We start from the raw sequence: 25,643 nt of genomic DNA on the forward strand, positions 1-25,643 counted from the left end.
GGCCGTCTGGCGAACTGGATCGAGTAGCCGAGACGGATCGTCCTCCTTAGCCAACCTGACGGCCTGGGAAGCCAAAGCCAGGCTCCCAGGAACCGAGACAGGGGGACTAGGGGTTTGATCTGCTTCATCGTCCCCGCGGGGGGTAGTTCGATGGCCAGCAATACGGATCCCTTGCCGGGGGAGGGCCCCTGGGGAGGGGATCGGCTGTGCTGTTTTTCCTGCCTGGCGTTTACGCAGCTCAACGCACCATCTGACTGAGAGTGCTGAGGGCTGGTGTTTATACTCAACGTTGCACTTCGCCATGGCGCATAGAGTTTGAAGTCTCGAAGTCGATCAGTGTGAAGGCTCCGAAGAACAAAAGGTGAATGAATGCAGCACACCATCTCCCTTTTATACCCGGATATCCGGGGGCGGAGTCCGGCATGCAAATTTCATTCACCAATTTCATTGGCCTTTTCTAAACTAGTCAGAAGTTGATAGGTTCTCAAGAGCGAACCCCATCTGTCGGCTCGACAAAATGTCGAGAGACCAACAGAAAGGGAAATAAACGCACCCTTAGTTGAATTAAGATATTTTTGTCTCTTTTATAAAAATGCCTTAGAAGAATACATTACTGGTGTGCATCTCGAGACAAAACAATGGCATTGATATATTTTAAGATATTTCTGGGCAAGTTATATTCAGTTAAGAGGTCACACATTCATTTTAGTCTGGGACTAGCCTTAAACCTTGTCTGTGAAACCGGGCCGTAATGATCACAGCGGAGACGTGAGCAAATACCAAATGATTTCAAAATAAAAGACAAATTCTAAATATGGTCACTGGTATACCATCTATATCCGAGTTTAGACAGCACAATAAACTCAGCATAAATATCCTGCCTACTATATAGACAAATCTTCACATTAGCCATAAAATGCCGCCTCCGAAGAGTGTTTTGGAAGTGAGCGTCTGTCTAAATTAGCTTCAGTAATGCTTGTCACTTTGTCCTCTTAGTCCATTTTAAGGACAAATGGAGATGATGTAACATGCAGATGGGACGCTTAGAGGATCACAAACATCAGGTCGTCTTTTTTAAACCATTATTGAAATTTCCTCGAAATAACTACTGTGACAGTAGCTTCTAGATTTAGTTCTCAGTTCATGAATAATGCAGCAGCGAGATTATAGGTGCGATTAAGACAAACTCATCAGCATTAAAGGCACAGTAAGTTACGCTGACAGAAACCCTTTGACCACTAAACATCTGTCACAAAGGTTGTTTAAAGTAGTAAGTTCAGACCAGACATGATGACATGAATGACATGAATAAATGTCATTCACAGTTTGTGTGGACTAACAGAGCATGCTTCTACACAGAAATGTTAAATAATGGGCATACATTATGTGGACAATATGGTACAACAGATCTAAATAGGGCTGCAGCTATCGATTATTTTAGTAAAAGAGTATTATACAGATTAATCGGGTATTCGGATAATAAGTGCTTTTTTCTTTATTAAAGAGCAATACTAAATATACAAGAGAAAATAAGACAGGTCTCTTAAAATGAACAACTAATTTGTTTCCTTTTTAGAAAAATGTGCATATTTATTGCTGAAATTGCATACATTAATATCTGTGAAAACTAAACCCATTCAGTACATTCCATTGCCATATTACATTCAAAATGCTATATAATACAAATGTACAAATAAGAAACTTGAATAAAAATAGAAAGAATAATTTCAAAGGTAAACAAGCAACTTCAGCTTATGCATGATGCATTTAGTTGATCTAAATTAGTTTTATTTTATTTTTTTATATTAAATAGTAATATATTTGTCCACATAAAAATACAGAGTTAACCGGACTTTTATTTTGGTAGGTTGTCGGAAGACGCTTATTTTTTAGTATGTCTGTTTCTTCACTCAAACAATAAAATGTTAACAATAAAATGCAAAAACTGGAGATGAAGTTCATGTGATCATGTCCTCATAAAGCGCAGACGCAGACAAATTCATGAGCATCACGCGTGTAGCACGTTAAACTGTGCAGTTCATTCACTCAGACACGCAGAACAGCCAGATGACATGTGTAAATAACAGGATTCGGCATCCACTAGTCCGAATCTAGATTTATGGACTCAATGCAGCCGGAAAACAAGTTTCACTCACTAAAATAGCAGTTCACCATTTCAATAAGCTATCAGTTATTTATCAGCATGAGAAATACGTGTGAGTGTGTGAACAGACTAAAGTGCGTGTGTCTCACGGTGAATGCGTGAGACTTGAGAGCCCTGTAACATGAACAGAGTTTAGTGGGCTGTGCGTTAGTAATAACGGTCCGTGGGGAAACGCAGTGCTCCGTGTGTACTGTAGTTAAATGGATTAAATGAAGCTTCGAGCAACAAATATTGCCTCGATGATTTTTTGTATTCAAATTACTCGAGTTACTAGAGGAATCGTTTCAGTCCTAGATCTTAATGACAATTTCAGAAATAAAACACAAACTATCTTCAGTCTGGCAAATATAAAATGGTATGGTAAATGAGATCTGGCTCTACATGGGTAAACCCAGCAAAATCGATTTGAATAATGATATTGTTAATTGACCTGAGACACACACAATGTATGTCTATTCACATCAAGTCCATCAATTCGTTCAGATGATGTTTTCAGAGAGTGATAATAATGCAGCATTTAAAGTGCATGAATTTTTTTTCTGCAAACAGTTTATGCTTTTGTACCATGTAGTTAAAAGGATAGTTCACCCAAAAATGCATAATTATTTTATGATTCAGGCTACGCACCCTCATGTCATTCCAAACCTGTATGATATTCTTTCTTTTGCAGAACACAAAAGAAGATATTTTGAAGAACGTTGGTAACCAAACAACATCAGCCCCCATTCGCTTCCATATGGACACAAAATTACTTATAATATCTTCTTTTGTGTTTCAGAGTAGGAAGAAAGTAAAATAGGTAGTCAAACGGCATGACATGAATAACTGAAAGAATTTATGACAATTTAGATTTTTGGTGAACTATCCCTTTAAACCAATCTTGGTGTTAAACAGTTAAACAGTCTTGACTCTGTTTGTACAGTCCACTGAATCAGACAATGTAAAGGTTTATTCACACTTATCCAAACAGTTGTAAACCTGCAGTCTTATCCATTCCTGTTGTCCACTGCTGCCCTGCTAACACAAGCCTATCCTTCCACACCGATCTGAAACAGCACAGCACATAATTGGTGATATAGAAGTTTAAGAGGGGAGTGAAGGGGGGTTTGGGAAGAGACTCTTCCAGAGTCCCAGCCTTCTGCTGAGACACACACAAGGTCTGTGATATTCTTAGAGCAAGCAGCCATGACAACCTTATAAATGTAACAATCAATTTAGGGCTCCTCAGAGATTAAATAAGAGATGGCATCAATGTACAACAATGAACATGAGCTCAAAAGAACTGCAAATGCCTTTGTGTGCAGCAGAGCACGCAGTGTGTCTGTGAACCTCTGGAGGTCAATAAGAGTACATGTGCAGTGAGATGATGTATTTGATATAGACTGGTGGGATAAGTCACTGAGAATAAATTACCCCCGCTGATAGTGTTGTTTATTTGCATGCGCAGTGTTGTTTTAGCCCCCCGTATATGAAATTAATTATGCCAATTAGGAAATGCAGAAAATGCGCTGTTTAAAATGAGTGATTAATGCATTTGACACAGAGCAATTTCCAATCTTGAAGGCCAATCTTTGGTGCAGAAGGTTGGGGAGACCAAGACCAGGCATACTTTATAAGGACCGGTGCAGTCCAGCTACATACTGTAAATAGCTTGAAAATGCAGTCTGGACATCTTCCCAATTATAATGATACATTTGGCCATCGATTGATGAATTACTACTGCCTTGATCACAAGAAAATTTAGACCAATGTCTATAATAAGCCTAAAGATTGACAGTGAATTTATTGAAACGCTATTTCCCTGTAAATTGAATGAATTGGGGGTGGTTAGTAAATAAGACACAGTTTGGCTCTAAAATACAATGTGGAAGAACAGTGCAATTCTTCAGTGAATTTGTCTCAGAGTTACAGAACAAAGACAAAAAGATTAAAATGAAAATGTGATGAACACATGGAACAGTAAGCAGAAAATATAATTAAAAGCTCTTTAGATGCATGGATCAAAATACAACAGTTATTCCAAATCCCAGGTCGGTAAATTTAGTGCATAAAACAGAGATTTTAATATCTTTCTTTTTCTGTCTCCCTCAGTGTGTTGTCTCTCGGTCTCTATCTGTTCTGTGAGTAGGTGTGATGTCTGCCACCTCAAGGCTTCGGCTTGCCGCTGTATTACGGCCCATCAACTGTGTGCTGCCCCATAAACTGACATGGCGCTTTAATGGTGACCTCAATGTTACCTCATATCCTCTGTTCTCATGCCATTGCACTTTACAATCTTCAATGTAAATATATGTGTTGACTGGCGTGTCAGGTAAAAGAAGTCCTGCATGCTGCCAAACCTTGACCTGGCTGGTTAGCATAGTTCAGTTAGACATTGGTTGGTAGACCTAGGGTGGGTTGCACCAACAAGGATTAGGTTTAAATCTAGATTAAATCAAGGTTTAATTAATAATTCCGTTGCACCAAACTGTAAACCTTGTTTAAAAATAATCAGGTTTATATTTAAGATATCATTTGATCCAGGTTTTAATTTTGCAGTAAATCTAGATTAACTTTAATTCTGTTGCTCCATTATTTTAAATTCGGATTTATCTCTCAATTAGGGATTAACTTTAAACCAGCTACTGAGGAGGTTTTTAAAAAAAAACATTTATAATAAAATGTGCGGGGAAAATGATCAGAAACCGACACATAAGCGTCATGTCATACTTCAGTGATGTGTTTATTGTAAATAAAAATGGAAATAAATAAAACACCTCAGCAGGAGTGAGGGCATGGTGGTTTGATAAACTGGGTGGCCGGCTGTGAAGCATCAAGTTCAAGATGCCCTGCTTTCTTATGCAATACATACAAGCACAACGTCTGTGATTAAACGGAAAAGGCCGACATCCTGAGAAGAGTTGTTATTTTAGCGGCACCAGTGACCAGGGACATCGGTATTGTGGGCGCCTTGTCTAAATTGTGGTCCGGTCCGGTCCCGAACAGGCGCACCTCAGCCGGCGGTGCTGCCGCAAACAGCCCCAGAACACGACCGAGGACGACCCCCGGAAACACAATCGCCTACCGGGGCCGTTCGTGGCGGCAGAGGTTCACCTGCTCGTGATTCCCGTACTGCGCTCTTCTCTCTTATTGTCTGCTCCAGTCGCGAGCTGCAGGATAATGATGCGGATCAACTGTCATATCTGTACACTGTCATGGCGCTCAAGGCTTGTGAAATGTGTTTATGGATGATCAGACTGATCAACAAATTATCCAGAGAGAGGTTTTAAATAGCAAAATTACGTTTCTTTTACATGCACGAGCTGTGAAACACTGTTGCTGTTTAGTTACACCGGCAAATCCATCATGGTGGACAAAATTAATCGCATGTGACGGTTTAAATACAGGTTAAAGTTTTAATCCACAATTTGTTAATCTCGGTTTAAAATTAAGTGGTGCAAAGCAATTTGAATTAAATTAAAACTAGGATCAACAAACCCTAGATTAGCTCTAAACTCTGTTTACATTAATCCTTGTTGGTGCAACCCACCCCTAAACTCTAAAAAATACTGGCTTGTGGTTTTTTGACCACATGATTGGGTCCGAAATGAAAGATTTTTTGGGTTAATTTATCCCAATGGTTGGGTTTGTCTCTTTTTTATACTAAATACCTCCGCTTCTCTTCGGGTCCTGATCACACTGTCTGGGATTATTTCTGCAATAACAACCGGCTGCCGTACATTATCCCTTACTTAATGCACGGGTAGTTCCAGTCAATTTGATCAACATTTAAAATGAACTCACAAAAATATCTGTCATTTTCACCTGTCTGATTAAAAATTACATTGTAAACATCAATAACAGCTTTAACTTGGCAAATGACCATGGTATAAGTGGGATAATCTACAGCTAGGCTTGCATTAAAGGATTTTAATGCACTTCGCGGAGGCCTCCTTGGCCTCCACGTCTTACTTATTATCCTTTAATGCACGGCTAGCTGTGGATTATCCCGTACTTACTAAACCATGGGTTAAAAAATAACCCTTGCACTAGCTGCGTGTATATAGAATTTCGGTCATTACTGTATCTCATGAAGACAACAAATCATCAGGATAGTGGTGGAAGCACTGACAACAGATTCAAGGAATACAACTCATACTCAGTCTATTTCTTTCTCCTTCTGTCTGTAACACACGCACGCAACAATGATTAAGAGTCCACAAAACACAGAGAGAACGGCTCCCACACATGTTCAACCACATTTACGGTATTTATGCAAAGTACACAGTCAGCACTCTTCTCAATATCCAACAAGCCAATCAGAACGCCACGCTAAAACAAAATGATGAAGAAATGAAATGCATCTCTTTATATTTTCTTTGTAGATAGATGGAGTGGTTTCTGAACTTTGCTACAGCATTCACTTTTAGCATTTGTTGGTGAAGTGTCAGAGTCTCCAATAGAATTAGAAGAACTCCCAAGTCAGCTGAAAGCGGATGACTTGAGAAATGCTGAGGATCAGCAAAGGAGGCTTAAGGTCAGCTCTTGAAGATACGTCTTCACTAAGCTCTCCTAGTTTTTTCACGACAGACTCTCTGTATATACAGTATAATCCATCAGAAGAAGCCTCATTAAAGCCTGCATTACCATCACAGGACAGCTCTGTTCATTTATAAAAATTAAACTGCCTTGAATTTGAGCTTTAAAAATAAATAACCAAAAAATAATAATTAGTAACCTACATATGACTTGTGCACTAGATTCCAAGTCTTTCTGAAGTTATACGATAGCTTTGGATGACAGACAAACCCATATTTAAATCATTTGTAACATTACTATATGGACATCTTTTAAACATAAGAAGATATTTCCTTTATCTGCAGAGTGAAGGCTGTTAAAATTTCACCTATTTCAACTTAAAAACTAGCTCAAACGCTGCCTTACATTTATATTAAAATTATATTAAGCCTAAACATTATATTAAACCCAGTTTAAAGTCAGTTTAAAAGAATTTAAGTTCAATTGACTTACCATAACCACCAAATTGATTTGACTTAAAATTAAGGCAACTTTTGAACTACACTTTATAAATTGAACTTTGACTTTAGCGACTTAAAGGAACAGTTCACCCAAAAATAAATTCTGTCATGAATTACATCCTTACGTTGTTCCAAACCTGTATAAATGTCTTTGTTCTCTTGAACACAAAGAAAAATATTTGGAATGTTAGCAACTGAGATTTTTGGGGCAGCATTGACTACCATAGTAGAAAATAATTATTGTTTTTTTTTTGCTTTGTTAAACAAAAGAAGATATTTCGAAGAATTTAGGACAATAAACAGTTCTGGGGAACCCTTGACTACCATTTTCTGACTACCCCAGAAACCTCAGTTGCTAACATTCTTCTAAATATCTTTCTTTGTGTTCTACAGAACAAAGAAAACTATACAGGTTTGGAACTAGGTTTTCATTTTTTGGGTGGAGTATCCCTTTAATCGTTTTGCCATCAAACAAACAAATGTTGTCTCTGGTGGACATTGTGTTCGATGTGATACAGCAATGCTGTTCTCTCCTTCTCAGAGCCTCATACTGTGAATCATCCAGCAATCACACTTTGCTCATTCATACGCTCATTCCTCCCCCAGAAAGCGCGTTTCTGGTGCTGGTGCACTCTCACAAAGACCTCAAAGAATTATAGTACTCAAGGTGACCTCATCAGGACCTCTGGCGCTGAGGTTATTCAACGATCCTCCAGGGCGGCAGTGAGAACAGCGCAACAGCTCATTATCACATGGAAGCGGGTGGAGACAATGCGTTTGAAAAGACAAACAACTTAATTAACTTCGGTGCAGCCTTTAACTTCATCTCTGAATAGCGGAGAAAAAGCCGCTTAGTACATAATAGCAGCAATCGCGTAATTACGGCCTGCTCACATGTTTACGCACATAGATGTTGTGAAAGATGTATGAAAAAGACACACGAGTATGTGAGCTGCATGCCATCTCTCTCTCTATCTCTCTCACCCTGCGCTCTGTACCGCCACAATCAAAGGTTTCATTGACTGCAGTGTGCAGCGAGCGCGTGCAGAAAGCCATCAATTTCTAAAATAACCTTTCCTGCTCAATCCTGTCCCCCACCCCATCCCCTGAATAAATCATAAGCCCCTCGTCTCAGCATAAGTGATCCTGTATTGCCTCACTACATCTACATGTCACAGGTTGACATTCCCGCTACGCTAAAGTCGTGTACAAGGGAGATTCAATTAAGTCAAGAATGTGCTACAACAGAGGCCTGTCAGGATGATCAGTTTAGCGTCCGGTCTGTTAATATAGGACAGGTCACCTGGAGCGCAGGAACTGTTTTGTAGGCAGCGTAAAAAGCCACAGGCAAAATAAGAGCCTGAATCAGTGATAAATATAGGAGGGGCATAAGGGCCAAAGAGTGCGACTCTTTTTGTGTGCCAGGACAGGATGAGAACATACACATACGGTGCCGCAAAGCGGCAGGACGGCTAAAGGGCCATCTGTCCCTAGAGCAGGGTAAACACAGCTCTGAACTACATGTGCAGTCATGAGACAGGATTCAAAGGTTTTTTCTCAGGATGAGTATGTTCAGTAACAGTTTTGTTTTAAGTGCTAACATGAGAAATAAGGTTCACAACAAAAACAACCTCCAGACCATTTATGTAAAGTAAGCAGCTAAACCATCACAGTTCTAATGTGATAAATGTAAGTATTAAAGAGATCAATTATCCAATTATAAAAAATATTTCATCATTTATTCATCCTCATGTCATTCCAAACCTGTATGACTTTTTTTTGAAGAATGTTGGTAACCAAAACAACATTGGCCCCTTTGACATTGAATGGACACAAAACCACATTTCTCAAAATATTTTCTATTGTGTTCTGAAAAGAGTCATATCCAGGTTTTGATCGACATGAGGGTGAATTAATGATGACAGAATTTTAATTTTTGTGTGAAATATCCTTTTCTGACCACATGTGACCAGGTCCAGGAATCAAAATAGACATCATTACATAGATTACAACTGTGAACAACCTATTTAATTGCAAAGGTCATAGAGAATAAGATTACAAATTGGGCAAACAAATTACTAAAATGCTACAAAATGCTGGAACAATACGGTCCCTTTCAGAGGTGGACAGTAACGAAGTAAATTTACCTGAGTACTGTACTTAAGTACACTTTTTGAGTATCTGTACTTTACTTGAGTATTATTTTTTTCTGAGTACTTGTACTTTAACTTCACTACATTTGAAGGACAAATATCATACTTTTTACTCCACTACATTTATAAAAAGGTCCAAAAGTAGAAAATGGTTACTAAGCAGCGGGGTTTCCTGAGTGCGCAATTTATCTGGCTTGCGATCTGCCAGGACCTTTTACTGTTGCCAAGTATTTCAGTTTTTCTAAGCTCGCGGTTTTCCGGCAAGCTTTGAATGGCCATTTGGCAGATTTTTTTAACACAAATCTGGTAACTCTGGGATCTTCCCCGCTAAACTAATGTAAACGTAGGCGCTGCTACACCGTTGATAGCGCTCTAAAAAGGCAAATAGAACAATAAAAGACGAAAAAGGCAGATGATAAAGTGTGGTGTAATCATCTGTGGGTTACGATCAGTCAAAGATCGTAGAAACATTGTCATGAAAATGATCGACACAATGGCTAAACGGTAAATAAGCATCACATACACCTTGAGTTACGCGTGCGTGTTAACTTCTGATCTGCTGCTGTATCATTTAAAGCAATTTGTGAATGAATGATATTTTTACTGAAGTAACTATAGTTGAAGTATTCCTGTTGAAATAAAAACAATAGAACCCTGCCCAAAATAGAACATAAAATGTAATGGATTTAATGGTTATAATGGGAATTGTACTACTTGTTGTCTACTTGTATGTGATGGATTCTATTGGTGGGATGGTAAATCCTATTGTAATAAAACCCAAAACACACTACAAAGAGAAATTTAATTAAAAAATCTCATTCTAATTTAAAAATGCATTGTTTTTCTTCAGCAGGGATGGTATTTTCAGTAAAACCACCGTATCCACAAATTTACCATTTTCTATATATAGGAACCATACTCCAATTAATAATCTTTAGTAAAACCACAGCAACTAAAAATACCATAGTTTCATTTTACTAGCTATAGTTTATGTTTGTAGTTTAATTATGGCAATACAAATGGTAATAATCCAACAAACACATGGCTTCTACACTTAAAGGTACAGTGCGGGATGTTTTGTATGATCTATTAACAGAAATGCAATATAACATACAAAACTGTGTCTTTAGATGTGTATAAAAACGTTACGTAATGAAAAGTTATGTTTTTATTACCTTAGAATAAACCAGTTGTATCTACATAGGGAGCGGGCCTATCTACATCGAATTTGTTATGTTGCGCAGCCATGTTTTGTACAGTAAGCTCTAACGGACAAACAGCTCTACAGAGCGCGTTTCGTATATGTTGGTCTTCGTCTGTGTTTTTATACGCAGCTTGCGTCATCACTGAGTTGAAGACGCACAAAGTAGTAAGTCGTAGTACGGAGAGGAGGAGGAGTAGTCGTCGTCTAGCTGAAGCAATTGATTGTTCTGTCTTAGAAGTTTTGATAAAATGGAGGACCATGCGTATTGTGCACAAGCGCCGACAGAGCGTGAATCGCCGTCGTCAAAGAAGCGCAAACGTGATGCTGCCAGACGAATTAGAGACAAACGGCGGCAGAAATCCAGGATAAACATCGATGTATCTATTACCAGATGGAAGGCACGGTTGAAAGACAAATGTTTTCAAGGCGACGCCGAAGTTGCCTGTTTTCTGCTAGACTGGTAAGATAATTCAACATTTTCAATGTTTCCACTTTTTCAATGTTTACCAAACAACTGTTTTGTTGAAATGGTAACGTTAGCATTTTATACAAATGGCCATATAACCTCCGAATAATAGTGTTTTTCCGTCCCTGCGGTACGTACTCCGGTTGTTCCTGACTTTACAAAGGGGGAGACAAACGTCTACTAACTTACACCTAACTGCCTATGTCGCTGTCAGAACAAACGCTTTGAACAGCGTTGCTATTTATGATTAGCTAACTTTAGTTACTTCACTACTCTCAGCGTGTACTAGATAGCACGCAAGAAATATATCTAATTATATAATTGTATGAATTGAAAAACAGTAACTTTCGCAATAGAATACATGTTAAATGATTAATTACGTTAATATATTGCCTTACCTGCTTGTATCACTACTATCCGCTGTCTCAGTAGACGACATCCTTTTTTACTGTTGCGGCCTCTGTCGTAATTCGAAAGGGAGGGGTGGGCAAATGACTCAGAGATTCGTTGCAAAACTATAATACAAAGATAGTGGCCGCTGATTTTCAAGAACTGCGCCTTTAACTATTTACAAGAACCTTACTACTTACTGGTAAATTGCTGCTAAAACTGGTAAAGGGAATATACAAAATAAAAGAACACTGCTCATAAATACATATAGGACTAGGGGGCTAATGAGGATAATTAGGCTAAATGATCATGCAGGATTACTGTATATCTAAACTAGACATGTACAGTATGTGCTAAACATATAAAGCTCTTGAAGGAGTTGCTCACTGCAAAATTTGCCCCCATTGACTTTCCATGGTAGGAATAAAAATTACTATGGAAAGTCAATGGGGGCAAATTTTGAAGTGAACTACTCCTTTAATACAACTGATACTGTGAGCTACTCAGTGTATTCAGTAGGTTGCTTCAGAGGCATAAGGTATACGACAATAAAACAATGCACAACTGACATAAAGGAAATTTACTTTTAATACTTGAGTACTTTTAAAAGCACGTACTTCTGTACTTTTACTTAAGTAAGAATCTGTCTTTACAACTTTTACTTGTAGTGGAGTAATATTTGACCAGTAGTATCTGTACTTTCACTCAAGTAAGGAAGTTGTGTACTTCGTCCACCTCTGGTCCCTTTATAAGGTATAAAATATTTGCCAATATTTAGGTTGCATAATACAGATAATATGTTTATGTTGCATAATACAAATACTGTAAATGAGTGAAGTATATGTGAATATAAGAATATATAAGCGTGTGTGATATAAGTGTGTACACAGTGTGTGTGTGTGTGTGCGTGTGTGTGCGTGCGTGCGTGCGTGCGTGCATGCGTGCGTGCGTGCGTGCGTGTGTGTGTGTGTGTGTGTGTGTGTGTGTGTGTGTGTGTGTGTGTGTGTACTTGTGTTTATTACTTTGTTGGGCCCAGTGACCAGGAGCCCACCAACAGTATGGGGTCCGAATGCATTGTGGGGCCCGAAAAACAGGGCCCCACACCGATTTCAATATAAACTGCTTCAGAAGCCTTTCCTGGCATGTCTCATGTTTTTTTTCACTTGCCCCACGAGGTGACAAAGTATGGGTACGTGTGTGTGGGTGTGTGTGCTCTCTAGCGCCTCCATATCTGAAAATGTGGTATTGCCAAAGATACACACTACCGGAAGTGTGTATTGTCTTGTCGTTCTTTTGGCGACCACTACGGTGTTACATTTATTAAAATCCGTAATTTCACGTGTTTCGAATCAGAACCATCAGAAAAAATCTTTAAATTGAGCAACGGGTAGGTTTATATTATTTTACTGTACATTTGGTATATTTTCGTGTCAATACCAACCCCTATCAACAGACTAATTAATGAAGTACCATTTAAATCAGATCGCTGGCTGCGTAAAGTCCACCACGGAACATTTTGGGCTTTTTATTTTTGTTACGGACAGTATTATTGCATTCCAAACCGGAAGTTCCATGTGGTTGAAATGGTCAGGAACACGAACGGGGGAATGTCTACATGTAGTCGACAGGTAGGTTTGTCAAATTTCATTTTGTACAAGATGTAGTTTTGTTTAAACATTGTATATGATGTAGTTTCGTGTCAAGACTTACTTAATGTCGTTGCGAAATAAAATGTTTATGAATGTACTGTTTTATTCAGATCAGTATCGCTAATGTTAGATTAGCATACTCCTAGCTATTTGCTAGCATGATTATCGCATTGATGGCTAATGCGATGTATTGTATTTTTTTACTTTGATTTTAAACATTGTACATGGTTTCGTGTGAAGACTTATTTAATGTGCTTGTGCAACTAAATGTTTATTAATATATCTTTGTATTTAGATATTTAGCTGCTAATGTCTTACAGTACATGCATATGTGTATGTATATATTAGAGGTGCACCGATTGACCGGCCAAAGACCGGAATCTGCCGTTTTTTTTGTATGATCGGCCGGACCGGTGACCGGCCGGTCAGCCGATCTTCTGTTGCCCGTGATGGGGGCAAGAACGTCACAGCCTTCAGTACACTCAAAGCCGCAAGTAAACCTATAACGTGCGTGCGCACAGCCTGTCTTTCACGGCTCGTTTATACTCGCGGTACGCGACTCTCTGCTGACTGCACGCGCATCATATACTGTACAGACAAAAAGGCACTGTAGTTCATCTCTCGTTGCTCCATCTACATGGTGTATGTATGCTAACAGTGATGCTACACTCATATTGAAGTCGTTCACTCTGTGTAAAACAAACGTAAATTCCATTCAACCTGATTCCTTGTCTTACGTTAAAACTGTGGTCATTTCACCTAGGTAAAATGACATTCAACACGACTTCTACTTGTTTTTAAAAATCCAAAATATACAAAAATGAATAAATCAACCAATATATGTGATACATATCTGATTGAGTTCTTTACTAACACAAAAAACTGCAAATACATATACATCTTTAGAGTAGAATTCACTCATAAGATTTTTAACTTTTTTATTGAAGTTGCCGCAAAAATCAACCCACGTCTTTTAATCCTACAGACACAAGATAAAGACAATTTATTTTACATTTCAGAAAAAATGAAATAAAGCAATGTTAGTTTCATAAACAGAAACAGACGAGAATGAAGTTGAAGTATTTTATTGTTATCTTAGACTTTTGTGAGATGAGTACAAAAATGAAAATTGCAATCGGTGCATCTCTAGTATATATGTATGTATGTGTGTGTGTGTATATATATAACTTCTTTTTTTATATCTCAACTTACTAAACCACTAATTATTAAATGACTATTAAATGAATTCATGTGTATAGATTTTTGATTGTTTTTGAAATTCTTGTCACAGTGCCATAATGTTAAAAAAGACGAAGAGAATAAAACCTGCTGATGAAGCTAAATCATATATTCTCTCCTCGTGTGACAAGCCAGGGTTTGTGGAACGATTCATTAATAAAAACAAAGGTATGGGACAGCATATTATATTACATTATTACAGCATATTATATACACATGCATTTCTCAGTACTATTCATTTACATACACTTACATAAAAATGCATGTCTTTGTATCTTGAAAATTACGCATTAGTATTGTTTTTTTTAAAAGGTTTATGAAAGTGGTCACGATTAAATTCTCTCACTTAGCTTCAGCTCCTGTTTATAATAAAGGCAGTAAGCTTTAATATAATTTTGATATAGTCATGGTACATACTGTATTGACATCAGTGGGTCATTTCGTAAGTAAACCCTGATAGCACACATACATCTGGGATAAATCTATTTCACATTTGCATTTACATCTGCGAGACATCTGCAATACGTAGACGTATGCCAGATGTATGTGTGCTATCAGGTAAGGGTAAAGGCAACAACTTTTTCTTTCAATTAAATATATTTCTAATTATATGTCCTCAGGTAGAGGAGTGATTGCCACCCAACCCGTGGAATCGGGAGATTTTGTATTAGTGTACAGAGGAGAACTCCTTGTAGCAGAGGAATGCTGGGCGAGGCATTACACGGAATTACAAACCACATTTCTCTTTGAATTTGACTGGCAGGGAAGTAGCTGGTGGTAAGCATGTTATTTATCATTGAGATCTGAGAAATAATCAAGAGTAGCATAGTTGATGAGTGAACACAAACAAGACTACTCTTTTTAATGCACATAGCAGGTGGGCGGCAGCAGTTTACTGGTTACGGTTAAAGTCTTAGTCTTTCTGTAGCCAATAATTTTACATGTGGTTTTAAAATGTGTTTTTGTGCCTGTTTTGCAATACTCTGCCGTTTTAAGGAGAATATACTTCACAATCTTTAACTGAATTTGCACATGGTTTGTGTTAAAGGATATTAAAAACAACATGCAACATATTAACAACATGAAAAACCTAATTTTGACCACAGGGGTACGTGAACAGTTTAGACTGAAAAGCACTTTAGATTAGGACTTTCTGCTGTAATGTTATACAGTAATGGTCGGTGTATTATGTTATTTAAACGGCTCTTACAAGCCGACAGAAGATTTGTGCACTTTTTGTTCAATTTGATGTTATTGTTTAAAGAGAATTTTTCTTATACCTTTTAGTATTGATGCATCTAAAGAAGACGGAACACTTGGAAGACTATGCAATGACAACCATAAGTCTCCAAATTGTACCATGAAAAAAATAGTAGTAAATAACAGACCACATTTGTGCCTGTTTGCTGTGAAGAAAATCGAAATTGGAAATGAAATTGAATATAACTATGGTGATGCCCAATGGCCATGGCGTAAGAAGGTGAGTTGATTAGTCATCTGTTTATTTCTGTGGTTTCTATTGTTTTTTAACCGGGGTTAACGATACCCATACTGTGCGGGTATTGACAATATTGAGATCTAGCTATCTGTGACGTCTGTCTGTCTGTGATTGTGTAGAAATGGTCCGTCTGTCTGTGATTGTGTAGAAATGGTGTGTCTGTCTTGTGATCTTATGTATGATTTGTTTCGTCTGATTTCCAGGGGCCAGAGAAGAATGCTTCTGTTTCACAGTCTATCGTGTCATCACATGTAATGGAGAGTTTTCAGGATGGTCCCATCACACAGGTAAGAGAGAAATGAAGACACTGTCATGTCTGTCTGTGATTGTGTAGAAATGGTCTGTCTGTCTGTGATTGTGTAGAAATGGTCTGTCTGTCTGTCTGTGATTGTGTAGAAATGGTCTGTCTGTCTTGTGATCTTATGTATGATTTGTTTCATCTGATTTCCAGGGGCCAGAGAACAATGCTTCTGTTTCACAGTCTATCGTGTCATCACATGTAATGGAGAGTTTTCAGGATGGTCCCATCACACAGGTAAGAGAGAAATGAAGACACTGTCATGTCTGTCTGTGATTGTGTAGAAATGGTCTGTCTGTCTGTGCGTGTGTAGAAATGGTCTGTCTGTCTGTCTGTGATTGTGTAGAAATGGTCTGTCTGTCTTGTGATCTTATGTATGATTTGTTTAATCTGATTTCCATCACACAGGTAAGAGAGAAATGAAGACACTGTCATCACAAACTACTTGTACTGAATTGTTTATTATATACTGTAGTTCCTTTACTACAGTGTGACAAATATAAGTTCACATTGAATTCTGTTTAAGGAAACACACTTAAAATTTAGCAGGAGGGCAAAACTAAAAATGAAGTCAAAACGATTTAGGTGCTCGCATTGTTTTTAGTTCATCTCAGAATTGTAAAGATTGCAATTCTGATTGTGATTCTTTGTAATATAAGAGATACAGATACAGCATACAGCAGATATACTTGTACATATGTTATTACTGTTAGCTCTTAATGTGTACTTACGTCTATTTATATTTAGGTATTTACTGGCAAAGGTTTTGCCCTTGTTGACTATCCTGACAGTGATGAGGATTGTCTTGTTACAAAAGAGACAAGGATTGAAAACATTCAGGTATGCTTCAGATAAAGTATTTCCGTTTGTGTAATATTTACATCACTGGTCAACAGATTCTTAATGTTCTTTTAGATTCTTATTTTTTTTAAAGAAGTCTATGAAGGTAAAATGATGCCAAAAAGATTTGCATGCGCAGGATAAAATTTGTGAAAGTGTACATGACTGTCGTGATTCTGCCCATCTTGTCATGTCTTTTTTGATGTTGTAGCAGAATCACGGAAGGATCCCTTGTTTTATGTGAGAAGCCATGAGATGTTTGTTTTTTACTTCTCATGTGTTTTCTCGTGTGTTGTCTGTGGCCCCGCCCCTCTCGTTGCCTGTATTGTCTCCCTGCCATGTCTTATGTTTCACACCTGCCCTAGCTCGTTATCCCTCGTTTGTCGTGCCTTTATATACCCTCATGTTTCATTGTCTTGTTGCTCGTGCATTGTATATGGTGTCTTTGGTGGCGGTCCTTGTTCATTGTATCCTGTGATTTCCTGTTTATGCTTGTGGTCCGTTTGGAGTGTCCTGTCAGTCTTAGTAAGTGTTTAGTTTGGTTTATCTAGTGTTGTACATTTTCAGTTTAGTGTTAGTTAGTAGTCGTCCTGTCATTATCTTATTGTATTTTGTGTTTTCCCCCATCGTGGGTTTTTGTTTTGTGTTTCATGTAAATAAAGTTTTGTTTTTGGTTAACCTCAATCCCCGCTGCCTGCAATTGGGTTCTTCCGCACACATTTCATGACAGCTAGGTGCCAAACCCCGCCAAACCTCCTCTACCAACGGATTAAGCATAGTGTTTTTTTACACAGTTGTTTGCAGTATTGAGCATTACAACCAGTATTAAGTGCATCATTGAGATTCATTGATTATAACTGGAGTTTTGTAACGTCATTTTAATTCATTACAATAGGAGTTTGTTAAAGCCATCTTTATCAGGATGCAGGGGTGGGCTGGGAAGAAAATTCGGCCCTGGATTATTATGCCCACATCGGCCCTCTACCAATTCTGTCGACGAGGGGGGGTAGTGAGGGTGTGTTTGATGGCATCGGCCTCCACCAATTCTGTCGACAGGGGGGTGGGGTTGGTGTTGTATGTAACGCGTGCATTGCGTTACATGCATACGTGTCCGGCTCGCTAATGCCTTCGCGTTGCGTGCATTCGCGTTTATAATACGTCCGCCCTGGTCACGCCCGTAGGCCGTCGGTGGGACGGCAGTTCTGGATTTTTACAGAATGTCCTACCGGTCAGTCCGCCCCTGTGGGAAAGTAACATTTGCGACAAAGTAACTAAAAAACAGGAGAAATGTCTCAGTGGTTTTGTGTCTATACAATGTTTGGTTACCAAATTTACCTATCTTTGGTGTTCTGCACAAGAATGTAAGTCATACAGGTTTGGAATGACACAAGTATTTTTNGTGTGTGTAAGGGCCCCATAACGCATGCACTACAAACAGGTGTGTGTGTAAGGGCCCCATAACGCATGCACTACAAACAGGTGTGTGTGTAAGGGCCCCATAACGCATGCACTACAAACAGGTGTGTGTGTAAGGGCCCTCATAACGCATGCACTACAAACAGAGTGTGTGTGGTAAGGGGCCCCATAACGCATGCACTACAAACAGGTGTGTGTGTAAGGCCCCCATAAGCATGCATACAAGACTGGGTAAGGGCCTAGCATCAATAAAACAGTGTGTGGTGTGTGTAAGGGCCCCATAACGCATGGCACTAGAAACAGGTGTGGTGTGTAAGAGCCCCATAACTGCATGCACTTACAAACAGGTGTGTGTCGTAAGGGCCCCATAAACGCAGCGACTAACAAACAGGTGGTGTGTGTAAGGGCCCCATAACGCATGCACTACAAACAGGCTTGTGTGTGTAATGGGCCCCATAAGCATGGCCACTAGAAACAGGTGAGGTTGTGTAAGGCGTCCATTAACTTGCACTAAAACAGGTGTGTTGTGTAAAGGGCCCCAAACGCTATGCACTACGAAACAGGTGTTGTGTGGTGCCATGCAGCTAAACAGTGTGGGGCCCCATAACGCATCACTAGAAACAGGTTGGTGTGTGAGGGCGGCCCCATAACGCAAGCCAAAACAAACAGGTGTGTGTGTAAGGGCCCCATAACGCTATGCACTACAGAATCAGTGGTGCTCGGTGTAAGGGCCCCATAACGCAGCACTACAAACAGGTGTGTGGGTTAAAGGCCCCATAACGCATGCACTATAAACAGGTGTGTGTGTTAAAGGGCCCCATAACGCATGCACTTACAAAACAGGTAGTGTGTGTTAGTTTGAGGGACCCATAACGCATGCACTAAAACAGGTGTGTGTGTTAAGGGCCCCATAACGCATGCACTAGAAAACAGTAGTTGTGTGTAGGGTCCCCCATAATGCATGCACTACAAACAGGGTGGTGTGTGTAAGCGTGCCCCATAACGCATGCACTAGAAACAGGTGTGTGTGTAAGGGCCCCATAACGCATGCACTACAAACAGGTGTGTGTGTAAGGGCCCCATAACGCATGCACTACAAACAGGTGTGTGTGTAAGGGCCCCATAACGCATGCACTACAAACAGGTGTGTGTGTAAGGGCCCCATAACGCATGCACTACAAACAGGTGTGTGTGTAAGGTGCCTAACGGTCAATCACCTCTAATGAACACCCATAAACAATCAATTGCATTCGACACAAAAAAATTGCAGCACCCATCCCTGCTGACCCATAAATATGGTGAACTAAAGAGACCCAACATTGAGGACAATACAAATGAAATGAAATTTAATTTACATCTCAAAATGAATCTAAACCTTTGTTCATACAGAACTGAGAGAATAACACTTCAGAGTATTATTGTTTCTTCTTTGTTATACAAAAATGAGGAATTGCGATGGTGACATCTTAGATACTAATGTGATATATTGTGTGCCAAATGTACACTCACCTAAAGGATTATTAGGAACACCTGTTCAATTTCTCATTAATGCAATTATCTAATCAACCAATCACATGGCAGTTGCTTCAATGCATTTAGGGGTGTGGTCCTGGTCAAGACAATCTCCTGAACTCCAACTGAATGTCAGAATGGGAAAGAAAGGTGATTTAAGCAATTTTGAGCGTGGCATGGTTGTTGGTGCCAGACGGGCCGGTCTGAGTATTTCACAATCTGCTCAGTTACTGGGATTTTCACGCACAACCATTTCTAGGGTTTACAAAGAATGGTGTGAAAAGGGAAAAACATCCAGTATGCGGCAGTCCTGTGGGCGAAAATGCCTTGTTGATGCTAGAGGTCAGAGGAGAATGGGCCGACTGATTCAAGCTGATAGAAGAGCAACTTTGACTGAAATAACCACTCGTTACAACCGAGGTATGCAGCAAAGCATTTGTGAAGCCACAACACGCACAACCTTGAGGCAGATGGGCTACAACAGCAGAAGACCCCACCGGGTACCACTCATCTCCACTACAAATAGGAAAAAGAGGCTACAATTTGCACGAGCTCACCAAAATTGGACAGTTGAAGACTGGAAAAATGTTGCCTGGTCTGATGAGTCTCGATTTCTGTTGAGACATTCAAATGGTAGAGTCAGAATTTGGCGTAAACAGAATGAGAACATGGATCCATCATGCCTTGTTACCACTGTGCAGGCTGGTGGTGGTGGTGTAATGGTGTGGGGGATGTTTTCTTGGCACACTTTAGGCCCCTTAGTGCCAATTGGGCATCGTTTAAATGCCACGGCCTACCTGAGCATTGTTTCTGACCATGTCCATCCCTTTATGACCACCATGTACCCATCCTCTAATGGCTACTTCCAGCAGGATAATGCACCATGTCACAAAGCTCGAATCATTTCAAATTGGTTTCTTGAACATGACAATGAGTTCACTGTACTAGAATGGCCCCCACAGTCACCAGATCTCAACCCGATAGAACATCTTTGGGATGTGGTGGAACGGGAGCTTCGTGCCCTGGATGTGCATCCCACAAATCTCCATCAACTGCAAGATGCTATCCTATCAATATGGGCCAACATTTCTAAAGAATGCTTTCAGCACCTTGTTGAATCAATGCCACGTAGAATTAAGGCAGTTCTGAAGGCGAAAGGGGGTCAAACACCGTATTAGTATGGTGTTCCTAATAATCCTTTAGGTGAGTGTATATATAACTTTTATTTATATCTCAACTTACTAAACCACTAATTATTAAATGACTATTAAATGAATTCATGTGTATAGATTTTTGATTGTTTTTGAAATTCTTTTCACAGTGCCATAATGTTAAAAAAGACGAAGAGAATAAAACCTGCTGATGAAGCTAAATCATATATTCTCTCCTCGTGTGACAAGCCGGGGTTTGTGGAACGATTCATTAATAAAAACAAAGGTATGGGACAGCATATTATATTACATTATTACAGCATATTATATACACATGCATTTCTCAGTACTATTCATTTACATACACTTACATAAAAATGCATGTCTTTGTATCTTGAAAATTACGCATTAGTATTGTTTTTTTTAAAAGGTTTATGAAAGTGGTCACGATTAAATTCTCTCACTTAGCTTCAGCTCCTGTTTATAATAAAGGCAGTAAGCTTTAATATAATTTTGATATAGTCATGGTACATACTGTATTGACATCAGTGGGTCATTTCGTAAGTAAACCCTGATAGCACACATACATCTGGGATAAGTCTATTTCACATTTGCATTTACATCTGCGAGACATCTGCAATACATAGACGTATGCCAGATGTATGTGTGCTATCAGGTAAGGGTAAAGGCAACAACTTTTTCTTTCAATTAAATATATTTCTAATTATATGTCCTCAGGTAGAGGAGTGATTGCCACCCAACCCGTGGAATCGGGAGATTTTGTATTAGTGTACAGAGGAGAACTCCTTGTAGCAGAGGAATGCTGGGCGAGGCATTACACGGAATTACAAACCACATTTCTCTTTGAATTTGACTGGCAGGGAAGTAGCTGGTGGTAAGCATGTTATTTATCATTGAGATCTGAGAAATAATCAAGAGTAGCATAGTTGATGAGTGAACACAAACAAGACTACTCTTTTTAATGCACATAGCAGGTGGGCGGCAGCAGTTTACTGGTTACGGTTAAAGTCTTAGTCTTTCTGTAGCCAATAATTTTACATGTGGTTTTAAAATGTGTTTTTGTGCCTGTTTTGCAATACTCTGCCGTTTTAAGGAGAATATACTTCACAATCTTTAACTGAATTTGCACATGGTTTGTGTTAAAGGATATTAAAAACAACATGCAACATATTAACAACATGAAAAACCTAATTCTGACCACAGGGACGTGAACAGTTTAGACTGAAAAGCACTTTAGATTAGGACTTTCTGCTGTAATGTATTTTACACGTAATGTTTCGGGATCTTATGTTATTTAAAAAACGGCTCTTACCAAAGCCGACAGAAGATTTGTGCACTTGTTCAATCTTGAGTTATTCGTTTAAAGAGAATTTTCACACACACACCTGTTTGTAGTGCATGCGTTATGGGGCCCTTACACACACACCTGTTTGTAGTGCATGCGTTATGGGGCCCTTACACACACACCTGTTTGTAGTGCATGCGTTATGGGGCCCTTACACACACACCTGTTTGTAGTGCATGCGTTATGGGGCCCTTACACACACACCTGTTTGTAGTGCATGCGTTATGGGGCCCTTACACACACACCTGTTTGTAGTGCATGCGTTATGGGGCCCTTACACACACACCTGTTTGTAGTGCATGCGTTATGGGGCCCTTACACACACACCTGTTTGTAGTGCATGCGTTATGGGGCCCTTACACACACACCTGTTTGTAGTGCATGCGTTATGGGGCCCTTACACACACACCTGTTTGTAGTGCATGCGTTATGGGGCCCTTACACACACACCTGTTTGTAGTGCATGCGTTATGGGGCCCTTACACACACACCTGTTTGTAGTGCATGCGTTATGGGGCCCTTACACACACACCTGTTTGTAGTGCATGCGTTATGGGGCCCTTACACACACACCTGTTTGTAGTGCATGCGTTATGGGGCCCTTACACACACACCTGTTTGTAGTGCATGCGTTATGGGGCCCTTACACACACACCTGTTTGTAGTGCATGCGTTATGGGGCCCTTACACACACACCTGTTTGTAGTGCATGCGTTATGGGGCCCTTACACACACACCTGTTTGTAGTGCATGCGTTATGGGGCCCTCACACACACACCTGTTTGTAGTGCATGCGTTATGGGGCCCTTACACACACACCTGTTTCTAGTGCATGCATTATGGGGCCCTTACACACACACCTGTTTGTAGTGCATGCGTTATGGGGCCCTTACACACACACACCTGTTTGTAGTGCCTGCGTTATGGGGCCCTTACACACACACCTGTTTGTAGTGCATGCGTTATGAGGCTTCCATTACACACACACACCTGTTTGTAGTGCATGCGTTATGGGGCCCTTACACACACACCTGTTTGTAGTGCCTGCGTTATGAGGCTTCCATTACACCTGAGCAGTGCCACAGGCTGATTGCCTCCATGCCATGCCGCATTGATGCAGTAATTCATGCAAAAGGAGGCCCAACCAAATATTGTGTGCATAGAAATGAACATACTTTTCAGATGCCTGCCATTTCTGTTTAAAATATCCTTTTTTATTGATCTTATGTAATATTCTAATTGTCTGAGACACTGAATTTTGGGTTTTCATTATCTGTAAGCCATAATCATCAACATTTCAAGAAATAAAAGCTTGAAATATTTCACTCTACGTGTAATGAATCTATAAAATATATGGGTTTCACTTTCTGAAATGAGTGACAAAAAATATTGACCTTTTTCATGATATTTTAATTTTTTGAGATGTACCTGTATGTACTATTTTAATAATTCACTAACACAATAGAACATTTATGGATTTAAGGGTTATAATGGAAGTTGTATTTGTTTTAATGGAAACTGTAATAGTGTACACTGGTATTTGGATTCTATTGGTGTGATGTTTGTTATCTGGCACTTGGCAACCTATAGAACAACAGTAATTCCTATTTGAATAATGCCCAAAACACACTGCAAAAAGGAATTTTGTAACGTTATAATCGAAACAATTAGAATTTCTGTATGCTAATGGTTTTTATTGGGGGTTTTTTCAGCAGGGTAACTATACCCAAACTGTGTGGCACACTATTGACAATATTGAGTTGTATCTTGACTTGCTCGCAATGTCTGTAAAAAAACAAATCGCAATTAGATATTTTCCCCAAATCGCACAGCAAGACCAAGTTAAATCTGTATCTTTTTTCATGTGAATATGTGGGTAGAATTGTTTTTTAAAACTTGTTTTAGCAGTTAATGACACAGCTGATGGTAGAATACCATAAAAAAAAGTGCATGAGATCTAATGATATTTTTTATAAATTAGCATGTGTTTGAAGAGTATAATTGTTTTAAAATTGGTTGGTTGATTTAACTTAAAAAAAGTTTAACTTAATAAAATGTTACCTGGTTGCCTTAAACCTTTATTTATTTTATTTTATTTTATTTTATTTTAATGAGCATTTCAAAACATTATTCATAAACCTTTGCTTTGGCTGCCAATTATTGCTTTTTAGTAACCTAATGAAATTAAATATGTCAGGCAGGCTAAATATAACCCTGCAACATATTTATAAAGTAAACCTTTATTTAATGTAGATTTAAGACTAAACTTTGTTGGTGCAACCCACTCGATCTTTAGGTGTCCTCCCATTCTTTGTTCTATAGCCGCTTCACAACATTCCACACTGACAGGCCAGTTGGGTGTTAAATACAACCCATTAAAATCAGTTAGATTTGACTTAACTATAGTAGTTAGCAGGTTTTATCGAAGTGAGTTTCATGGGTTGTTTTTATCAATCATATTGGGGTATATTTTAATCATTTTTTTTAAGTTTCCATTGTTACACTAAACAAATAGGTAGTGCGGGTAAAATGTACCCATTCTTATAAGAATGGGTACATTTTACCCGCACTACCTACCTACCTAATTATGCGCTTAATGCATTAGCTTCTGTGTCCAGGATGCGCATGAGCGCTTTTTTGCCACTCTGCATTGGAGACTTAAATATGGTGATAAGTATTTTTACTTTTATTCAAGAACATTATTAAAAATAATCAACAGATTAGTCGGCCAATCGAAAAATAATCGTTTGATTAGTTGACAACTGAAAAATAATCGTTACATTAGTTGACTAATTGAAAAAAAAATCATTCGATTAGTCGAACCAGATAATAGTAGTCTACTAGTAACCAGATAAAACCGCTAAACTAGCTCATCCACAGAATTCATCACAACACGCACTCACAGTCAATCTCTGAAACTGACATTACCTAATACATACTCACCTTACCTAACAAATACTTAGGTACCGTATTCACAAAACATTTGATCTTTTCACTAAGGGTTCAGTATTTTTGAGTGTTTCTCTTAAATCAGCCATTTAGGTTCTCCTTCTAGCTTTAAGATGTTTTATGAATACGGTCACACAGTCAAAAGCTCTGTGTCCAGCTATTCAAGTATTTGATGCCATGAATGTAGTTTTTTGCTTCCTGTGGACGAGAATGAGATTTCATTGAGATGTCTTATTCATGAAGTCAGTCTGCAGCTTTTAGCAAAGCGTTGATCAACTCATTTCAAGACAAAGGACCTAAACCTGACTCCCTAATCTCGCTGATGATCCC

At 39.0% G+C, this 25,643-nt stretch overlaps 2 protein-coding genes across 6 annotated transcripts in view; one reads left to right on the forward strand and one right to left on the reverse strand.

Moving 5' to 3' along the window:
* Window positions 1-25,643, reverse strand: part of fgf13a (fibroblast growth factor 13a) — a 190,636-nt gene that overhangs the window by 80,415 nt on the left and 84,578 nt on the right. The window lies entirely within an intron of this gene.
* Window positions 9,325-25,643, forward strand: part of LOC130563409 (N-lysine methyltransferase KMT5A-like) — an 82,458-nt gene continuing 66,139 nt past the window's right edge. For 2 of the 3 annotated variants that reach the window (XM_057348889.1, XM_057348890.1), the window contains exons 1-6: window positions 9,327-13,023; window positions 14,336-14,451; window positions 14,904-15,060; window positions 15,571-15,763; window positions 15,985-16,068; window positions 16,233-16,316. In XM_057348889.1, the coding sequence (XP_057204872.1) occupies window positions 12,857-13,023; window positions 14,336-14,451; window positions 14,904-15,060; window positions 15,571-15,763; window positions 15,985-16,068; window positions 16,233-16,316 (801 nt within the window). In that variant the 5' untranslated portion in view covers window positions 9,327-12,856. Of the gene's footprint in view, window positions 13,024-14,335; window positions 14,452-14,903; window positions 15,061-15,570; window positions 15,764-15,984; window positions 16,069-16,232; window positions 16,317-25,643 lie in introns of all 3 variants that reach the window. The other variant, XM_057348891.1, reaches the window with a different exon arrangement.

This window comes from Triplophysa rosa, linkage group LG13 (assembly GCF_024868665.1).
Source record: "Triplophysa rosa linkage group LG13, Trosa_1v2, whole genome shotgun sequence".
Classification (NCBI taxonomy): Eukaryota; Metazoa; Chordata; class Actinopteri; order Cypriniformes; family Nemacheilidae; genus Triplophysa; species Triplophysa rosa.